We start from the raw sequence: 14467 nt of genomic DNA, 5'->3' as shown, positions 1-14467 counted from the left end.
TAAGAACCTTTATATTTGTTAGAATGATATAGAATAAGGGTATTTGGGGTGGTGGTGGTGCACAGCCTGCTATGCTCACGGCTTAGTCCCAAATCTGTGCTCAGGAATCATTCCTGGTGATATTTAGGAGACCATATGTGGTGCTAGAAGTTAAACCCAGCTGTCAAGGCAAGCACCCTACTTTGTTCTCTCTCTCCAGTCTCAAAGTAATATTTTTATCATGATTTGTTAGTTCATTTGTTTCATTCATAAAATATTTTCATATTAAATTTAATATCTTTTTGACTGGACTGAAGCAATAGCATAGCGGGTAGGGCGTTTGCCTTGCATGAGGCCGACCCGGGTTTGATTCCTCTGTCTGTCTCGGAGAGCCGGCAAGCTACCGAGAGTATCTCACTCGCATGGAAAAGCCTGGCAAGCTACCCATGGCATATTCAATATGCCAAAAACAGTCCAAAATGCTCACACGGAGTGGATTTCAATGAATAATACATTTAATAGAGAAAAGTAGTACTAAATTAGTACTTTTGGTTCACTCTAAAAAGTTCTTAATTATTTTCATGAATGACTTTCATTTTTCTATTTTAAAATAATTGCATTGTTTAGTTTTCACAATAGTAATGGGAAAATTATATTTAATAATTTGACATTTTAAAAACAATGACGAAAGAAAGTAGGATCATTTAACTTTGTCTCTTTTTATCATTTCCTTTTCCACTCAAAGTAGACATTTTATTACATAAAATAGACTCTTTAAAGCTAGTTGAAAATTTAAGATAGTGGTTATAGTCTTTGATGCTTAAAAGTTTACATTAATATTTCTTAGTATTATCCTATAATATTTTCTTAATTTCAAAGTTACATGAACAGTTTTTTTTTTCATATTACGTTTTGAGATTGCTTAGCTGCTTCTCTGAAGTTGTGAATTTCTATGGCATTATTCCTAGTCTCTGCTAATATGGACCCTTTTTTTCTTCCAGGAAAATGGTGTATATACAATAGCAAAATTAATTTTGCCAAGCAAACAAAAGAATGCAGCAAAAACTAATCTTTTACAGGTAATAAACGTGTGTTTTAATACTAAGCTCTTGGACTCTGGGGGAAACTCATAACATCATTTTATGATTTTTTTTTAGGATTTTGGGTTAGCACTGATCTCTGTTTTTTGGTTCATGCCTGGCGATGCACAGGGGTTACTCCTGGCTCATGCACTCAGGAATTACTCCTGTCCGTGCTCAGGGGACCATATGGGATGCTGGGAATCGAACCTGTGTTGGATGCATGTAAGGCAAATACCCTACCCACTGTGCTATCACTCCAGCTGGAGCGATAGCAGAGTGGGTAGGGCATTCGCCTTGCACGTGGCTGACCTGGGTTCGATTCCTCCACCCCTCTCAGAGGGCCTGGCAAGCTACCAAGAATATTTTGCCCACACGGCAGAGCCTGGCAAGCTACCGGTGGCGTATCCGATATGCTAAAAACAGTAACAAGAAGTCTCACAATGGAGACATTACTGGTGCCCGCTCGAGCAAATCGAGAGAAGCAACGGGATGACAGTGACAGTGACTGATCTCTGTGCTGGTGAGGGAGGCTTGGATGGAAATCAACAGATGCTCTAACAGGACGTAAAAAAGCCTAACAGGGGTTTTTTTCTTCAGAGAGAGTTAGGGGACAGTAAGTTACCTTACTTATCAGTAAGTTTTATTTAAAAAATATGTTGCTTGCATATGAAAATAAAGAGGAAAATGGCATCTTAAGGCATGGAGGACACTTACGTTTCTCCTTTACAAAGGAGAGCCTGTAAAATGGATCTTGGTGGTGAAGAAGGGGCTTGGCAAGTGGATAAGGAGAAAGGACTGGGGGCATCAGTGGCTCTACCTGCTGTGGGTGGAAGGGCATACCAGTTGAGGGAACGGCATGTGCAAAGTGTGGAAGCCTGGCAGCTTAGATCCCGCCTAGACCCTCAGTAGGCTTGGGGCCTCTGTTTGGCGGAGGGAGAGCCTCGGAGGATGAGGTCTCTCAGGAAGGGTGAGGGGCCCATTATGCCGGCTTCTCTGTGCTTTTTTGAGGCATGGGCGCCAGGAGGCCATTGTCCCCAGAGACGCTGCAATGATGAAATCAGAGTTTAAGTAGGCCTCTGCAGCATGCAGCATTCACGGCTCCTCCTCAGCAAGTCACTTAGAAAGAAACAGTGCAGCGCCAGTTTCCAATCTGACAGAGCTCACTCATCCCCCCCTCCCCCCAGCTCACCCCCAACAAGGGACAAATTTGGCAGGGAGACATGGGGCCTGGCAGGCAGAGGTTCTGGGGTCCTACAGGTGGGAACTTCCAGGTGTGAAACTGGATTCTCGAGGGTGTGATGGTTGCCTGACACTGAGAAACCAGCTGTCTGGCAGATACATGTTGTGGAGCCAGGAGAGAGATTCCCTCCCTTCCTCCCTTCCTCCCTTCCTCCCTTCCTCCCTTCCTTCCTTCCTTCCTTCCTTCCTTCCTTCCTTCCTTCCTTCCTTCCTTCCTTCCTTCCTTCCTTCCTTCCTTCCTTCCTTCCTTCCTTCCTTCCTTCCTTCCTTCCTTCCTTCCTTCCCTTCTTTCTTCCCTTCCCTCCCCTTCCCTTCCCTCCCCTCCCCTCCCCTTCCCTTCCCTTCCCTCCCCTCCCCTCCCCTCCCCTCCCCTCCCCTTCCCTCCCCTCCCCTCCCCTCCCCTCCCCTCCCCTCCCTCCCCTTCCCTCCCCTCCCCTCCCCTCCCTCCCCTCCCCTCCCCTCCCCTTCCCTCCCCTCCCCTCCCTCCCCTCCCCTCCCCTCCCTCCCCTCCCCTCCCCTCCCCTTCCCCTCCCTCCCCTCCTTTCCCCTCCCCTCCCCTTCCCTTTTCTCCCCTTCCCTTTCTTTCCTCCCTTCCTCCCTCCCTCTTTCCCTTCCTTCCTTCCCTTCTGTTTTCCAATCACTCCCAGCCCAGAATTGCCCAGGGCTTATTCCTGGTTCTGTCCTCACGGGTTACTCTTGATGGTGCTTGGGGGATTATTTGTTGAGCCAGAAATCAAGCCTGGGCTGACCTTGTGCAAGGCAAGCATCTTAGTACTGGTACTACCTCTTGGGGCTGGAAAGGGCTTTCTTGACGTGTGCTTGCTCTCTGCTTCCTCACTGTTCCTCCTCCTCCACCCAGCCTCCTTCCTGCCGTTTTCATATCTGCCTGCATTCTCGGGACCATTTTGTTTCTGAGCCTTCTTACTCAGGTTACTAATTTTTGGACTCTCAGTTCAGAAATCCAGCAGCTTTGGTCCCTGCCTTGGTGGCCTATGGTCCAGGTGCCAAAGAAGGCCAGGCCAGGGTCTTTTTTTTTTTCTCTTGGCACTGCAAGATGTCAGATGTTTATTTTTCTTCGTTAAAGTCTCACAGGCCTTTCAGAGTGTTCTCGAGAGTTACTGTCGATTGTTCTATTTGGGGACTGCTTAAGACTCTTTACTCCAGAGACCAATTTGTCAAGTTTGAGTCCAGTGTGCTGGTGGCTATTTTTATATGTCATCATTCCTCGTGTTTATTTTCTCACAGAAACTCTATAAATGTCGAGGTCTGCGCTGTGCACTAAGCGGTCTGCACGGCGACTCCAGGCGCTCGCTCCGCCTTGGGCCTTTCTCAGCAGCCGACTCTACTTCTCGTCCCCGTGTTCCTTTCGTATTGTTTCAGAGAGGAATTAGTGACAAGTAGGGAGTAAAGTATAGTTGAGTAAATCCCCAGCCCTAAACACTCTAAAAGGCAAGAGTGATCCAGGTGTTGATTTTTCTTTTCTTTTTAAAATTTTCTGGCTGCCATGTGGGTCAGTGACACCTAATAAAGCCATTTGGAGGTTTACTTCACCACCAGGACATTGTATTGAAGCCCCCTCCATCCCCCCCTCTTTGTTGGTGTGATGCCTGGGGGTGGCACACACCTGGCTGGGGTGCTCACACACTTGGTTTCAGTGCTCTCTGGGGGCTGCCCATCTGCTTGCATTGCTCACACACTTTCCCTCAGTGCTCACCAGGGCTTGCACTGTTAGTTTGCAGGGCTTGCCAGGGGCTTGCACAAAGTCTGGTTCATGGTCACTCATGTGCTTGCCGGAAGTAGCACTCCTGGCCTAGTGCTCACCCATTTCCCTCTGTGGTGAGGGCTGGGGATTTCACACTTTAGTTTCTGTGCTTGCACACCCCTGGCTGTGCATCAAAGAGGGTGCGGTCCACTGCTATGCTGAGGGTGGCAGACAGCAGTGCCCTTGGGACCATGCCAGGCTCAGGGGTGGTACCAGGGATTGGATTTATGGCTACACACCCGCAGGGCAGGTGCTTCTAGCCACGAAGTCATTCTTCCAGTCCCCTAAAATGTTTGATTGGATGAAGTGCCGTTTTAGAATCCTGTATCGTCTTATTTTCCAGTGTTATGCTTTCAGAGCTTTGAGATTCCTCTTCAGTATGGAAAGAAACAGACCGCTCTTTAAAAGGTAAGGGCTTGGAGAAATGTTAGTGACTGAGGTATATTACCTGGAACTGTTTCCACATCCCTGATTTGGATGCAATAGGTAGGAGAAGAGTGATTCAGTATGCAAGACACATGGCTTCAGACTTCTAAAGCTCCACCAGAGCTACCCTAGTGATATTTTAACACTGAGAATTAAATGATGATGAAAGACCATGAGTCACTCTATCAATACAGCACCCCTTAATTAACTGTGACTCCTCTTTTCGTGGGGGGAGGAAGGCACACCCAGCGGTGCTCAGAGCTTACTCCTGGCTCAGCACTCAGAGCTTACTCCTGGTTCAGTACTCAGAGCTTACTCCTTGCTCTGCATTCAGAACTCACTTCTGGAAGTGCTTGGGGGACAATACGGGGTGTCGGGAATCAAACTCAGGTCAGCTGAGTGCAAGGCAAGCCCTCTGCCCACTCCACTATTTCTTTGGTCTTTTCACTGTGACTCTTGAGATTTGTAGTTAGTAGTTTTCCTTTGAGACAGCAATTATCAATAACATAAAAATATGTGCTTATTTTTGCCCATTCAGAAATTCCCGAGTTAATCTAGACGTTTCTTCTGAATCAATACAAACAAAGGGTTTTTGTCTGGGTATGTTCTGAAGGGCTGGGACCCATTTGAAGAAGAGGAATCTGGATGTTCTTGGGTCGGAGGCTGTGCCTGTGAGCAGGACAGAGAATTTAGACCGTGGGAAATAGTCACTAGTATCCACCTCTGTGCCCTGTACGCCATTTGGTTGTGCTGGTTATCCAGTGGCACAGACCTCAGTTCTTACTAGGGCTTTATTGAGAAGGGAAAATAGGAATAAAGGATTAATTTGAAACAGTTTTTGTTGTTGTTATTCAAAACCATGGAACATTTTTGGGTCACTATTTCCACATGATGTTGGAATGTAGGGGAAGAAAAAGGAGCCTAGTTTCTCATTGTAGTCTTTCCTTGGAGGGTCCTAAACCATCCAATTTTGTAGATTCTTGAGAGTAAACCCTTGAAAGCAGTACCTTAGAAACAATGTATGAATGTCTCCATAGTCTTCATTTGCCATTATTTTTTATTTATTTTAAGAAGACATTTAAAAATAGGTTAATATTTGTCTCCCGTGGTTAATCTGAGGACTGACTCACATTTGCGAAATTGACTTACAATCAATAAAGATCCATTAATTTTTCTTCCTAAATATTTAATATCTGTAAGCCCAAATATCCTACAAATAAATAAACATGAGGTATTTGTATAATGTCTGTTACATCTATTTGTTTGCTGATAGGTACCCTTTATGATGCTAGGTGCCCTTATTTATTTTAATTTTTATTTTTAATCAATTTTTATTGTTCTAGATGTGAGGCCTGACAGTGCTTGGCTATTGAACCCAGGGCTTCACTCAAGCAACTCATGTGCTTTATCTCTTGAGCCACATACCCTGTAATAGACATTTGTTTGTTTGTTGGTGGGGGACACACCTAGATGTGCTTAGTACTTGCCTCTAACTCAAGGATCACTCCTGGAATTGCTCCAGGGAAATGTTTACATGTACACATACCATAGTTTGTTGACTTCATAAGCCAAACATTGCAAGGTCTCTGATAACTTTTCCTTCCATTTGTTTTTCCTTATTCTATCTCTAGAGAACTCTACTAGGTCTAGTTAGTTTTTTTTTTTTAAATCATATAAGCGTATTATATAAGTTGGTATCATTCTCCCCCACAATGTTAACTCAAGGGAGTTTGTATAGTATACTTAGTCTGTGAAGAGCTAAATCCAAAAGGGAAATAATAACTTACCACTTTCAAGTTCCACATTCGTGAATGTATTTCTCCCCATAGGATTTTCCCTACCGACCTCTTTGAGATCTTCATTGACATAGGACACTATGTTCGAGACATCAGTGCTTACCAAGAATTGGTATCAAAACTGAATTCGCTAGTGGTAAGTCATGAGTTTAAGTTATTTTGGTAGTGGGTAGGTAGTATGTGGTTGGGATGAAGTTTACCAAAGCAAACTGTTTCTTTCTTGTTTGTTTTTTGATAGGAGGATGAACTAAAGCAAATTGCAGAAAATATTGAAAGCATTAATCAGAATAAAGCACCTTCAAAATACATAGGCAACTATGCAATTTTGGACCATCTGGGAAGTGGAGCATTTGGCTGTGTTTACAAGGTGACTGTCTATTAGTAAACAGCAATCTTATCTTCCCCAAGAAAGCAGATGTCCTGTTTACACCCCTCCTTCTTTGATTTAGAGCTCTTGACACTGAAAAACAGTCAACAAATAGAAAAAGTAGGATATTCTTTTCTAAGAGATAGCTGTACTGTATTGTCTTTCTATCTCTCAGCTCTAGAAATTATTCACTGATTTTGTATACAAAGCTGACATTAACCACTCACAAAAAGTAGTCAAAATGGCCTACCCTGGTGGATAACATCTTCTCCAAGTTGATACCAGGATTTCTATATTTTCCCAATGCAAATCTACTGAAGACTGTACAGTCAAAGGACATATCAAGCTCCTGAAATGAAATTACCATAAATACAGATAGTATTTTAGACTTTGATTTATTTTCAGATTTGGTTTTATTATATGGTCATACTAAGCTAATTTTTCCTTTTTCTCCACCCCACCCCATTTTTTCCCCTCTTTTGTTTCTTTGTTTATGATCCATTTTAGGTTAGAAAACGTAGTGGTCAAAATCTTTTAGCAATGAAAGAGGTCAATTTACATAATCCAGCGTTTGGGAAGGATAAAAAAGATCGGGACAGCAGTGTGAAGAATATTGTTTCTGAATTAACCATAATTAAAGAGCAGGTAATTTTGTTCATTAAGGTGCTTTCACTACATGTCTTTGAAATAGTTTTTTTCACTGCTATCAGTCTGTGCTATTTAATAACTGGCTCTATTAAAAGAATTCACATTGAAGTGTGATATTTTAGCAAGTTTTTTTTTTCTTAATGCATAACATTGAACCATAGGAACAATTTTCTGCAGTTTATATCAGGACCAGGGATGAGCACATGATGATGTATACTGCACAGAGTACATAATAGGCACTACATCATTTTTTCCTTGTAAGCCATATCCATTTCCTTCTTGTTATATTTTAGAATATTTGGTTACTTAGTAACACACATAAGTATACGACTAAAAATGTTCCCTGACTTTTTCTCAAGTCAAACCAAGCTGTTAACATTCCTCAAATATGACTTATTAAATCTAAAATGTGGATTTTCAAGATGGGTTATTGGCATAAGCTAAATCGTCTGACATAATGTAATGACTCAATTAAGGATCATTATGAAGGTTTGTTTGGGGAGAAAGAATAAACATGTCAGAAGAGAAATAGGATTTCTTTTTGTGATCCAAGAACACACTGACTTCTTTTCTAGCTTTCCTTATTTGTGCATTAATTCTGGATACTGTTCATTTATAACTCCTATGGAGAGCTCTCAGCTTCTCAGCTCTTTCTCTCCACTTGTTTGGCTTGCAAAGTTTCTGTGTTGGGACATAAAGACCACCATGACCACGATAATCTTTATTCAGAAAAAAAGATAGCTCATGAATTATAGCACATACTAACTTTAATAGCTTGTTTTATGATGAACTTTCACATACTGATAGACTGGATTTTAAAGTTAGTCATTTGCTCATGGATAGAAGAATCTTGCTTCATTATCAAGCCTGGTTCTAACCTTAACCTGATCTGAGATTTTCGAGGAACCCTCATCTTGATATAGCCCAGCGAGCTAGGAGCCAGAATATGGTTCTGGTGGCTTAGCCTGGTTCCGCCTGTAAAGACTGCTGGGCCACTTTCTAGTCGGTGAGGTGAACCATTTCTTTTAGAGCTTTCCCGAAGAAAAGCAAGTGTCTCGGTGGTCACAGAGAAGGGGCTAGGGCTTGGAGATCATTCAGTACTGCAGGACTCAGACTGCACTCTCAGACATCGAACCCAGGGGAAGGTTAGTTCACAGCATTGAGGCCTGGGGAGAAGAAATGACAGAAGCTGGAGAATGGGAGTGTAGATTTGTTAAGATGGAGACTAAGTGTCAGTAATGAAGTTGCTCTGGAACACAAAGGCTTTAAAAGAGGCCCCCCTGTGCCTCGGGCTATTTCTCTTTAGCCTGAGAGGCCCAGAGTGAGCAGACCAGGTGGTCAGTGTCCTCTGCTCCTCTGATTGCTCTGCTGCCCGCCAGGATGTTGTCTTCATCTTCGGCAGGGTTGGAACTGCCTTAGGCACCTTCACATCTGGTCTGGGAAGAGGAGGCGTTTGGTGGGCGGTGCTCCTTGTTTCTGCTCCCGACCACGGATTTCTCCTCACACTCTTGGTGATGGGGCCCTCTTGTGGCTGCAGGGCAGGGGAGAGACGTACACCAGGAGCCACATGCCACACCAGCTCTGTTTCAGAGCACACAGCAGGCACACCCTGCAGAAAGACAAGAAGTAAGACCCAGGGGAGCAGCAAGGGATTTTCAAGTGGAATGGTGACCAACATGAAATAAAGCACAATTTTGATTTACTTAGAAACTCGACCCCCTATCAGAATTTTATTGTACATGTAGCAGTAGCACAGTGGGTATGGCGTTTGCCTTGCACTCGGCCAACCTGGGTTCGATTCTTCCGCCCCTCTTGGAGAGCTGGGCAAGCTCATTTGCCCCTCTCGGAGAACCCGGCAAGCTACCGAGAGTATCCTGCCCGCATGGCAGAGCCTGGCAAGCTACCCGTGGCGTATTCAATATGCCAAAAACAGTAACAACAAGTCTCACAATGGAGACGTTACTGGTGCCTGCTCAAGCAAATTGATGAGCAACAGGATGACAGCGACAGTGACAGTAGAAAAAGCTGCCTTAAAAAAGAAAAACCAACCACCCAAGTAGAATTTTCACATGTGCAGCCTTTGGATAAATTCCTGTCAAATAACTCTTTACATTAAAAAGTTGAGATAAAATCAATATTTTAATTGAGGTGTACAATGTAACAAACATTGTGTTTGGTATTTGTATGTATTGCCAGAATAGTTATCACAGCATATAAACTAGCTACAGGATTTCTGCTGAAACTAGGTGGACCAGATGAACCTTAGTCAAGAAGATCAGAGATGCCTGATTAAAGGTGATCACAGAGGTAGTTCATGCCAACTGCTGTGCTTGAAGTGGGGCAAATATTCATAGATAATAATAGCACAAACTTTATAAATGGTGGAGTGGCAGGGAGAGGTTAAAAAATATGGGCTGCGTGTACTCAGCATGAACTGCTCTACTTGAGTTTTAGTCTTTAGGCCGTCTGTTTGCACTGTGGAGACTGGGAGGGCTAACCAACTTATTAGGTTTCTTTTCAGGTATACATTTTTCTGTTTTACTCAATTAGGTGATAAAATGTAATTAGTTTGAAAAATTTGATTAAATTTGATACATAAAGGAGATGGCTACTTTCAGATTCATTTTTAAAGTAGCTCATCAATTTTGTTTGAGCGGGCACCAGTAACATCTCCATTGTGAGACTTATTGTTACTGTTTTTGGCATATCCAATACGCCACGGGTAGCTTGCCAGGCTCTGCCGTGCGGGCACAATACTCTCGGTAGCTTGCCAGGCTCTCCGAGAGGGACGGAGGAATCGAACACGCGTCAGCCGCATGAAAGGCAAACGCCCTGCCGCTGTGCTATCGCTCCAGCCCTTTAAAGTATGAGCACGAAAATGTATAAATCTGTAAATGTACCCTCACAGTGATTCACTAATTAAAAAATTAATTAATTAAAAAAAATTTAAAACAAACTAAAAGTAGCAAATAAAAAAATTTCAGATAATATCTTTTGTGCTTAGTTTTATAAATAAATGCAATCATTTCTTTGTTGTTTTCAAATAGGCCAACAACGCTATCTATAAAACAAGTTTGGATTTTGATGTAGAATAATGTGTATTAATATTTTTTTCTTATAGCTTTATCATCCCAACGTGGTACGATATTACAAAACTTTCCTAGAAAGTAAGTATGAATTTTCATGATATTTCTAATTGAGGAAAAATATCCTTGTTTTTTTTTCTTTTGAATGAAACAAAGCAGTTTTAACTTTTATCGTTTTAGTTTGGGGGACACACCCAGCAGTGCTCAGGTCTTATTCCTGGGTCTGCACTCAGGAATCACTGTTGGTGGGCCCAGGGAACCACATGGAGTGTTGGGGATAGAAGCTGGGTTGGCCATGTGCATGGTGAATGCCCTACCCGCTGTACTGTCACTCCGGCCTCATTCATTTTATAGAATGAAACTTAGAAAGATGTGAAAGGAGGCAAAGAGTAAATGTATTCAATAGAGTACCCAAGCTTCTCCTCTTGGAAATAATGCCAAAAAGAAACAGACAAGCAAGCAAGCAAGCAAGCAAGCAAGATACCTGTTCAAGAGGGGACTTGTTAGATATTTCTTATGTTACAAAGTCACAAGATAGGCTTAGTAATATTTTAATTTTTCTTGTTGATATCACAGTAAATATCTAGTGGATTTTTTGTTTTATGCGTGAAACTGTGGTACAGTCATCGACCTAAGCTATTTATAAAATATCTAAGCTTCTAAATGAAAGAATGAACAAATGAAAACAGTCACAGGTGTTTTCATACAAACAAAACAGGAGTGGGCTAGAGAGATTCCTCATAGGTTGAACGTATGTTTTGCATGCAGGAAGTCTGGGTTTTGCACCCAGCACTGTAGAGTCCCCTGAACACCACTGAATACAACACCTCCTGCTCGCCACACAGGGCCCAAACACAAAACACGGTATCCCCCAGCACAAAACAAATCAAGCAACAAAATGGATGAGGAGATAAGCAAACCAAAAGATAGTGGATAAAAATGAACGTTTTTGTTTTCTTTTTCACTCTGATGATTTTTTTCCCACTCCCGCCACCCCTTCCCCACCTTCCCCCGACCCCCCCAAAAAAATTGAGAGTGGATTTTGTCTCAGAGATCTCTTTTATGCAAGATTCAGAAATTACCACAAGGTGGCGATGGAGCCCCAGCTGATTCTGCAGTCAGGCCGATAGCACTGAATGAAATAGCGGAGCCGTCCAACTCAGTTACTAGTTTAAAAAAAAAATAGCAGGAGCTGGAGAGACAGTACAGGAGTTCAGGCCCTTGCCTTGCACACCCATGGCTCCAGATTGATCCCTACCACCACATGTGGTCTCCTGGGCACTGCCAGGAATGATTACAGAGCTCTAAGCACAGCCAGGTGTGGCTCCGTCCTCAAACAAAACACACCTATATAGGAATGTTGGCTAAGAAAACGTAATACTTGATAAACCTTAACGATATGCATCACATATAAAATTTTTCAAACCCACATCTCAACTTGAAGGAAGGTTTAGGAACACACAAGCCAGCAGTGGGCGTGCCTGCACAGCCCCTTTATCAGTACTGTTGTGCCCTTTGGAATGTTACAATTTTATCGATTTCCTGTCATCCAGTTGACTCAGGGTTCAGTGCTGTGACTCTCTAGCAAATCCTGCCCATTTGTTCTTCATATTTGATTGTTTTTTTTTTTCCGTGCCAGGGCGCAAACCTAGAATCTGGACATGTTAGCCCTCCCAACTTATTTACCTCTTAGAATCATTTCTTGTATTTAGTTCTTGTCTCTTGAAGTGATAAACTTGTCCTAATTTTAAAAATATAAATAAAACCCTTTTTGAAAAATAGCCTGATGTATTTAAAGAAAAGCACTAACTTAAAAATCCATTAAACATGAGAAAAGTGGAACAGGCAATGTTGGTACAAGGAAATAAAAGCTGAAAAAATTAAAAATAAAGATAGAAATAAGTTAAGACATAATACATATTTCTTGGAATTATGAAATATTGGAAACTATGTTAACGTCTAGTTGGAAGGGAATGATTAAATACATCTATGGTGTATGTGTATTGTGGAATACTATCTAGCCAACAATATGAATGGTGTGGATATGTGCACTGATATATAAGGCCATGACTGGAAAAAAGTATAAATTGCAAAACATGTTTGATATTTCACATCATGTTTACACAATATTTACATATTTAAAAATGTATATACATAGCTATTCACGTGAATATATATTATCACAAAATATGTGTGTTACTTATTATTTTGGCTTAGGAAAACCATGTAGAATTTACTTATTTGTTTCTTAGCATCTGAAGCACAGTAACACAGTGACAAACATTAAGTTATGAGGTTCCCAGTACCCATAGGATAAAATCAGGAGAGGTTGGGCTTTCTGTTCTCAAAGGCACAAAACAGACATTTATGTCATGTAGGTAATACTTTCAACTATGCCTTTGCAAGACTATGGCATGATCCAGTTATCAAACTCCATAGGGAAAAATCTATGAGATTATAGGACAGTGAACTTTCAGAATGTCATTTTTGAAGATCTTACTTTCTTTTGTAAGTAAGAAAGATCATACTTAAATTATTGAAGAGTAAATTAAAGCATTTTCTTTTCTTTCCTTTTCTTTTTTCTTTTCTTTCCTTTTTTCTTCTTTTCTTTTCCTTTCCTCTCCTTTCCTTTCTTTTCTTTTCTTTTCTTTTCTTTTCTTTTCTTTTCTTTTCTTTTCTTTTCTTTTCTTTTCTTTTCTTCTCCTTTTCTTTTCTCTTCTCTTCTTTTCTTTTCTTTTCTTTTCTTTTCTTTTCTTTTCTTTTCTTTTCTTTTCTTTTCTTTTCTTTTCTTTTCTCTTCTTTCCTTTTGTTTTCTTTCCTTTTCTTTTGCTTTCTTTCCTTTTCTTTTGTTTTCTCTTTGTTTTTCTTTTTTGGTGAGGGGCATACCCAGGAGTTCTCAGGGCTTACTCCTGGCTCTGCACTCACAGGTTACTGCTGTGGTTTGGGGAACCATATGGGGTACTAAGGATTAAGCCTGGATAAGCCATGTATAAGGCAAGTGCCTTACCTGCTGTGCTATCACTCCAGCCTCCAATTTTAAACTTTTAAGAGGAAAACTGGGTTTGCCTGCTCTTTGGGAACTCCTCTGTGACTTAGATCATTTGCTGATTCTCCTGGTGTTACTGGATGTTCTGTGTCCTGGTGTCCTTACTACGAAGGCACAAAAAAGTCTGTCAGCCTTGCCACTCCACAGCTGAGGGGATCTATACCCCCTAATTAAAAAAAATAATTAATTATTTTATTTTTAATGTATCACTGTGAGATACAGTTATAGACTTACAAACTTCTGTGCTTATGTTTCAGTCATACAGTAATCGAGTACCCATCCCTCCACCAGTGCCCATTCTCCACCACCAACGATCCCAGTATTCCTCCCACCACCACCCCATCCCCACCCCCAGCCCACCTATGTGGCACCCCACATTTTGTTCTCTCTCTCCTTTTGGGTGTTATGGTTTGCAATATAGGTAATGGCCATCATGTTCTCATGTTCGGTTTATAATCTACTTTCAGTTCGCATCTCCCATCCCGAGTGTGCCCTCCAACCACCCTTTACTTGGTTCCTTCTCTATCTGAGCTGCCTTTTCCCCTAGCATATGAGGCCTACCCCCTAAATTTTTAATGCACTCCCCTGCATGCCTACTTGGAAGTTTGGATTCTAATTTGTGAGTGGGCTTTTTTCATTCTAAAGTCTATGCGAAATTCTAAGTTCTGTTACCCTTTCCCTATTTTGAATAGATGACAGACTGTATATAGTCATGGAGCTTATAGAGGGGGCACCTCTTGGGGAGCATTTCAGTTCTCTGAAGGAGAAGCAACACCATTTTACTGAAGAAAGACTATGGAAAATATTTATACAGGTACGTTTTCCTTTGAGAGAGCAGAGTTTAAGCTGGCTTCGTGAACACACATAGAGTAGTAGCTGTCAGTGTTTATGTTGTACACATATTGAGGAAACGAAAATTGTTTTCTTCACTTTATTTAGTTACTTTTTGGGCCATACCCGCTGTACACTCAGGATTCAATCCTGGTGGATTTAGGGAACCCTTTGGGGTGCCTGGGATTAAACCCAGGGTGGCTGT

General features: G+C 41.8%; 1 protein-coding gene across 1 annotated transcript in view; it reads left to right on the top strand.

The window, feature by feature from the left end:
* The window catches only part of NEK10 (NIMA related kinase 10), a 200594-nt gene that overhangs the window by 17734 nt on the left and 168393 nt on the right, over positions 1 to 14467 (top strand). The window contains exons 9-15 of the mRNA XM_055135089.1: positions 981 to 1058; positions 4406 to 4470; positions 6318 to 6420; positions 6523 to 6651; positions 7159 to 7296; positions 10421 to 10466; positions 14124 to 14245. Of these exons, the coding sequence (XP_054991064.1) occupies positions 981 to 1058; positions 4406 to 4470; positions 6318 to 6420; positions 6523 to 6651; positions 7159 to 7296; positions 10421 to 10466; positions 14124 to 14245 (681 nt within the window). The remainder of the gene's footprint in view (positions 1 to 980; positions 1059 to 4405; positions 4471 to 6317; positions 6421 to 6522; positions 6652 to 7158; positions 7297 to 10420; positions 10467 to 14123; positions 14246 to 14467) is intronic.

This window comes from Sorex araneus, chromosome 4, assembly GCF_027595985.1.
Source record: "Sorex araneus isolate mSorAra2 chromosome 4, mSorAra2.pri, whole genome shotgun sequence".
Lineage (NCBI taxonomy): Eukaryota > Metazoa > Chordata > Mammalia > Eulipotyphla > Soricidae > Sorex > Sorex araneus.
This window is presented reverse-complemented; position numbering and strand designations above follow the sequence as displayed.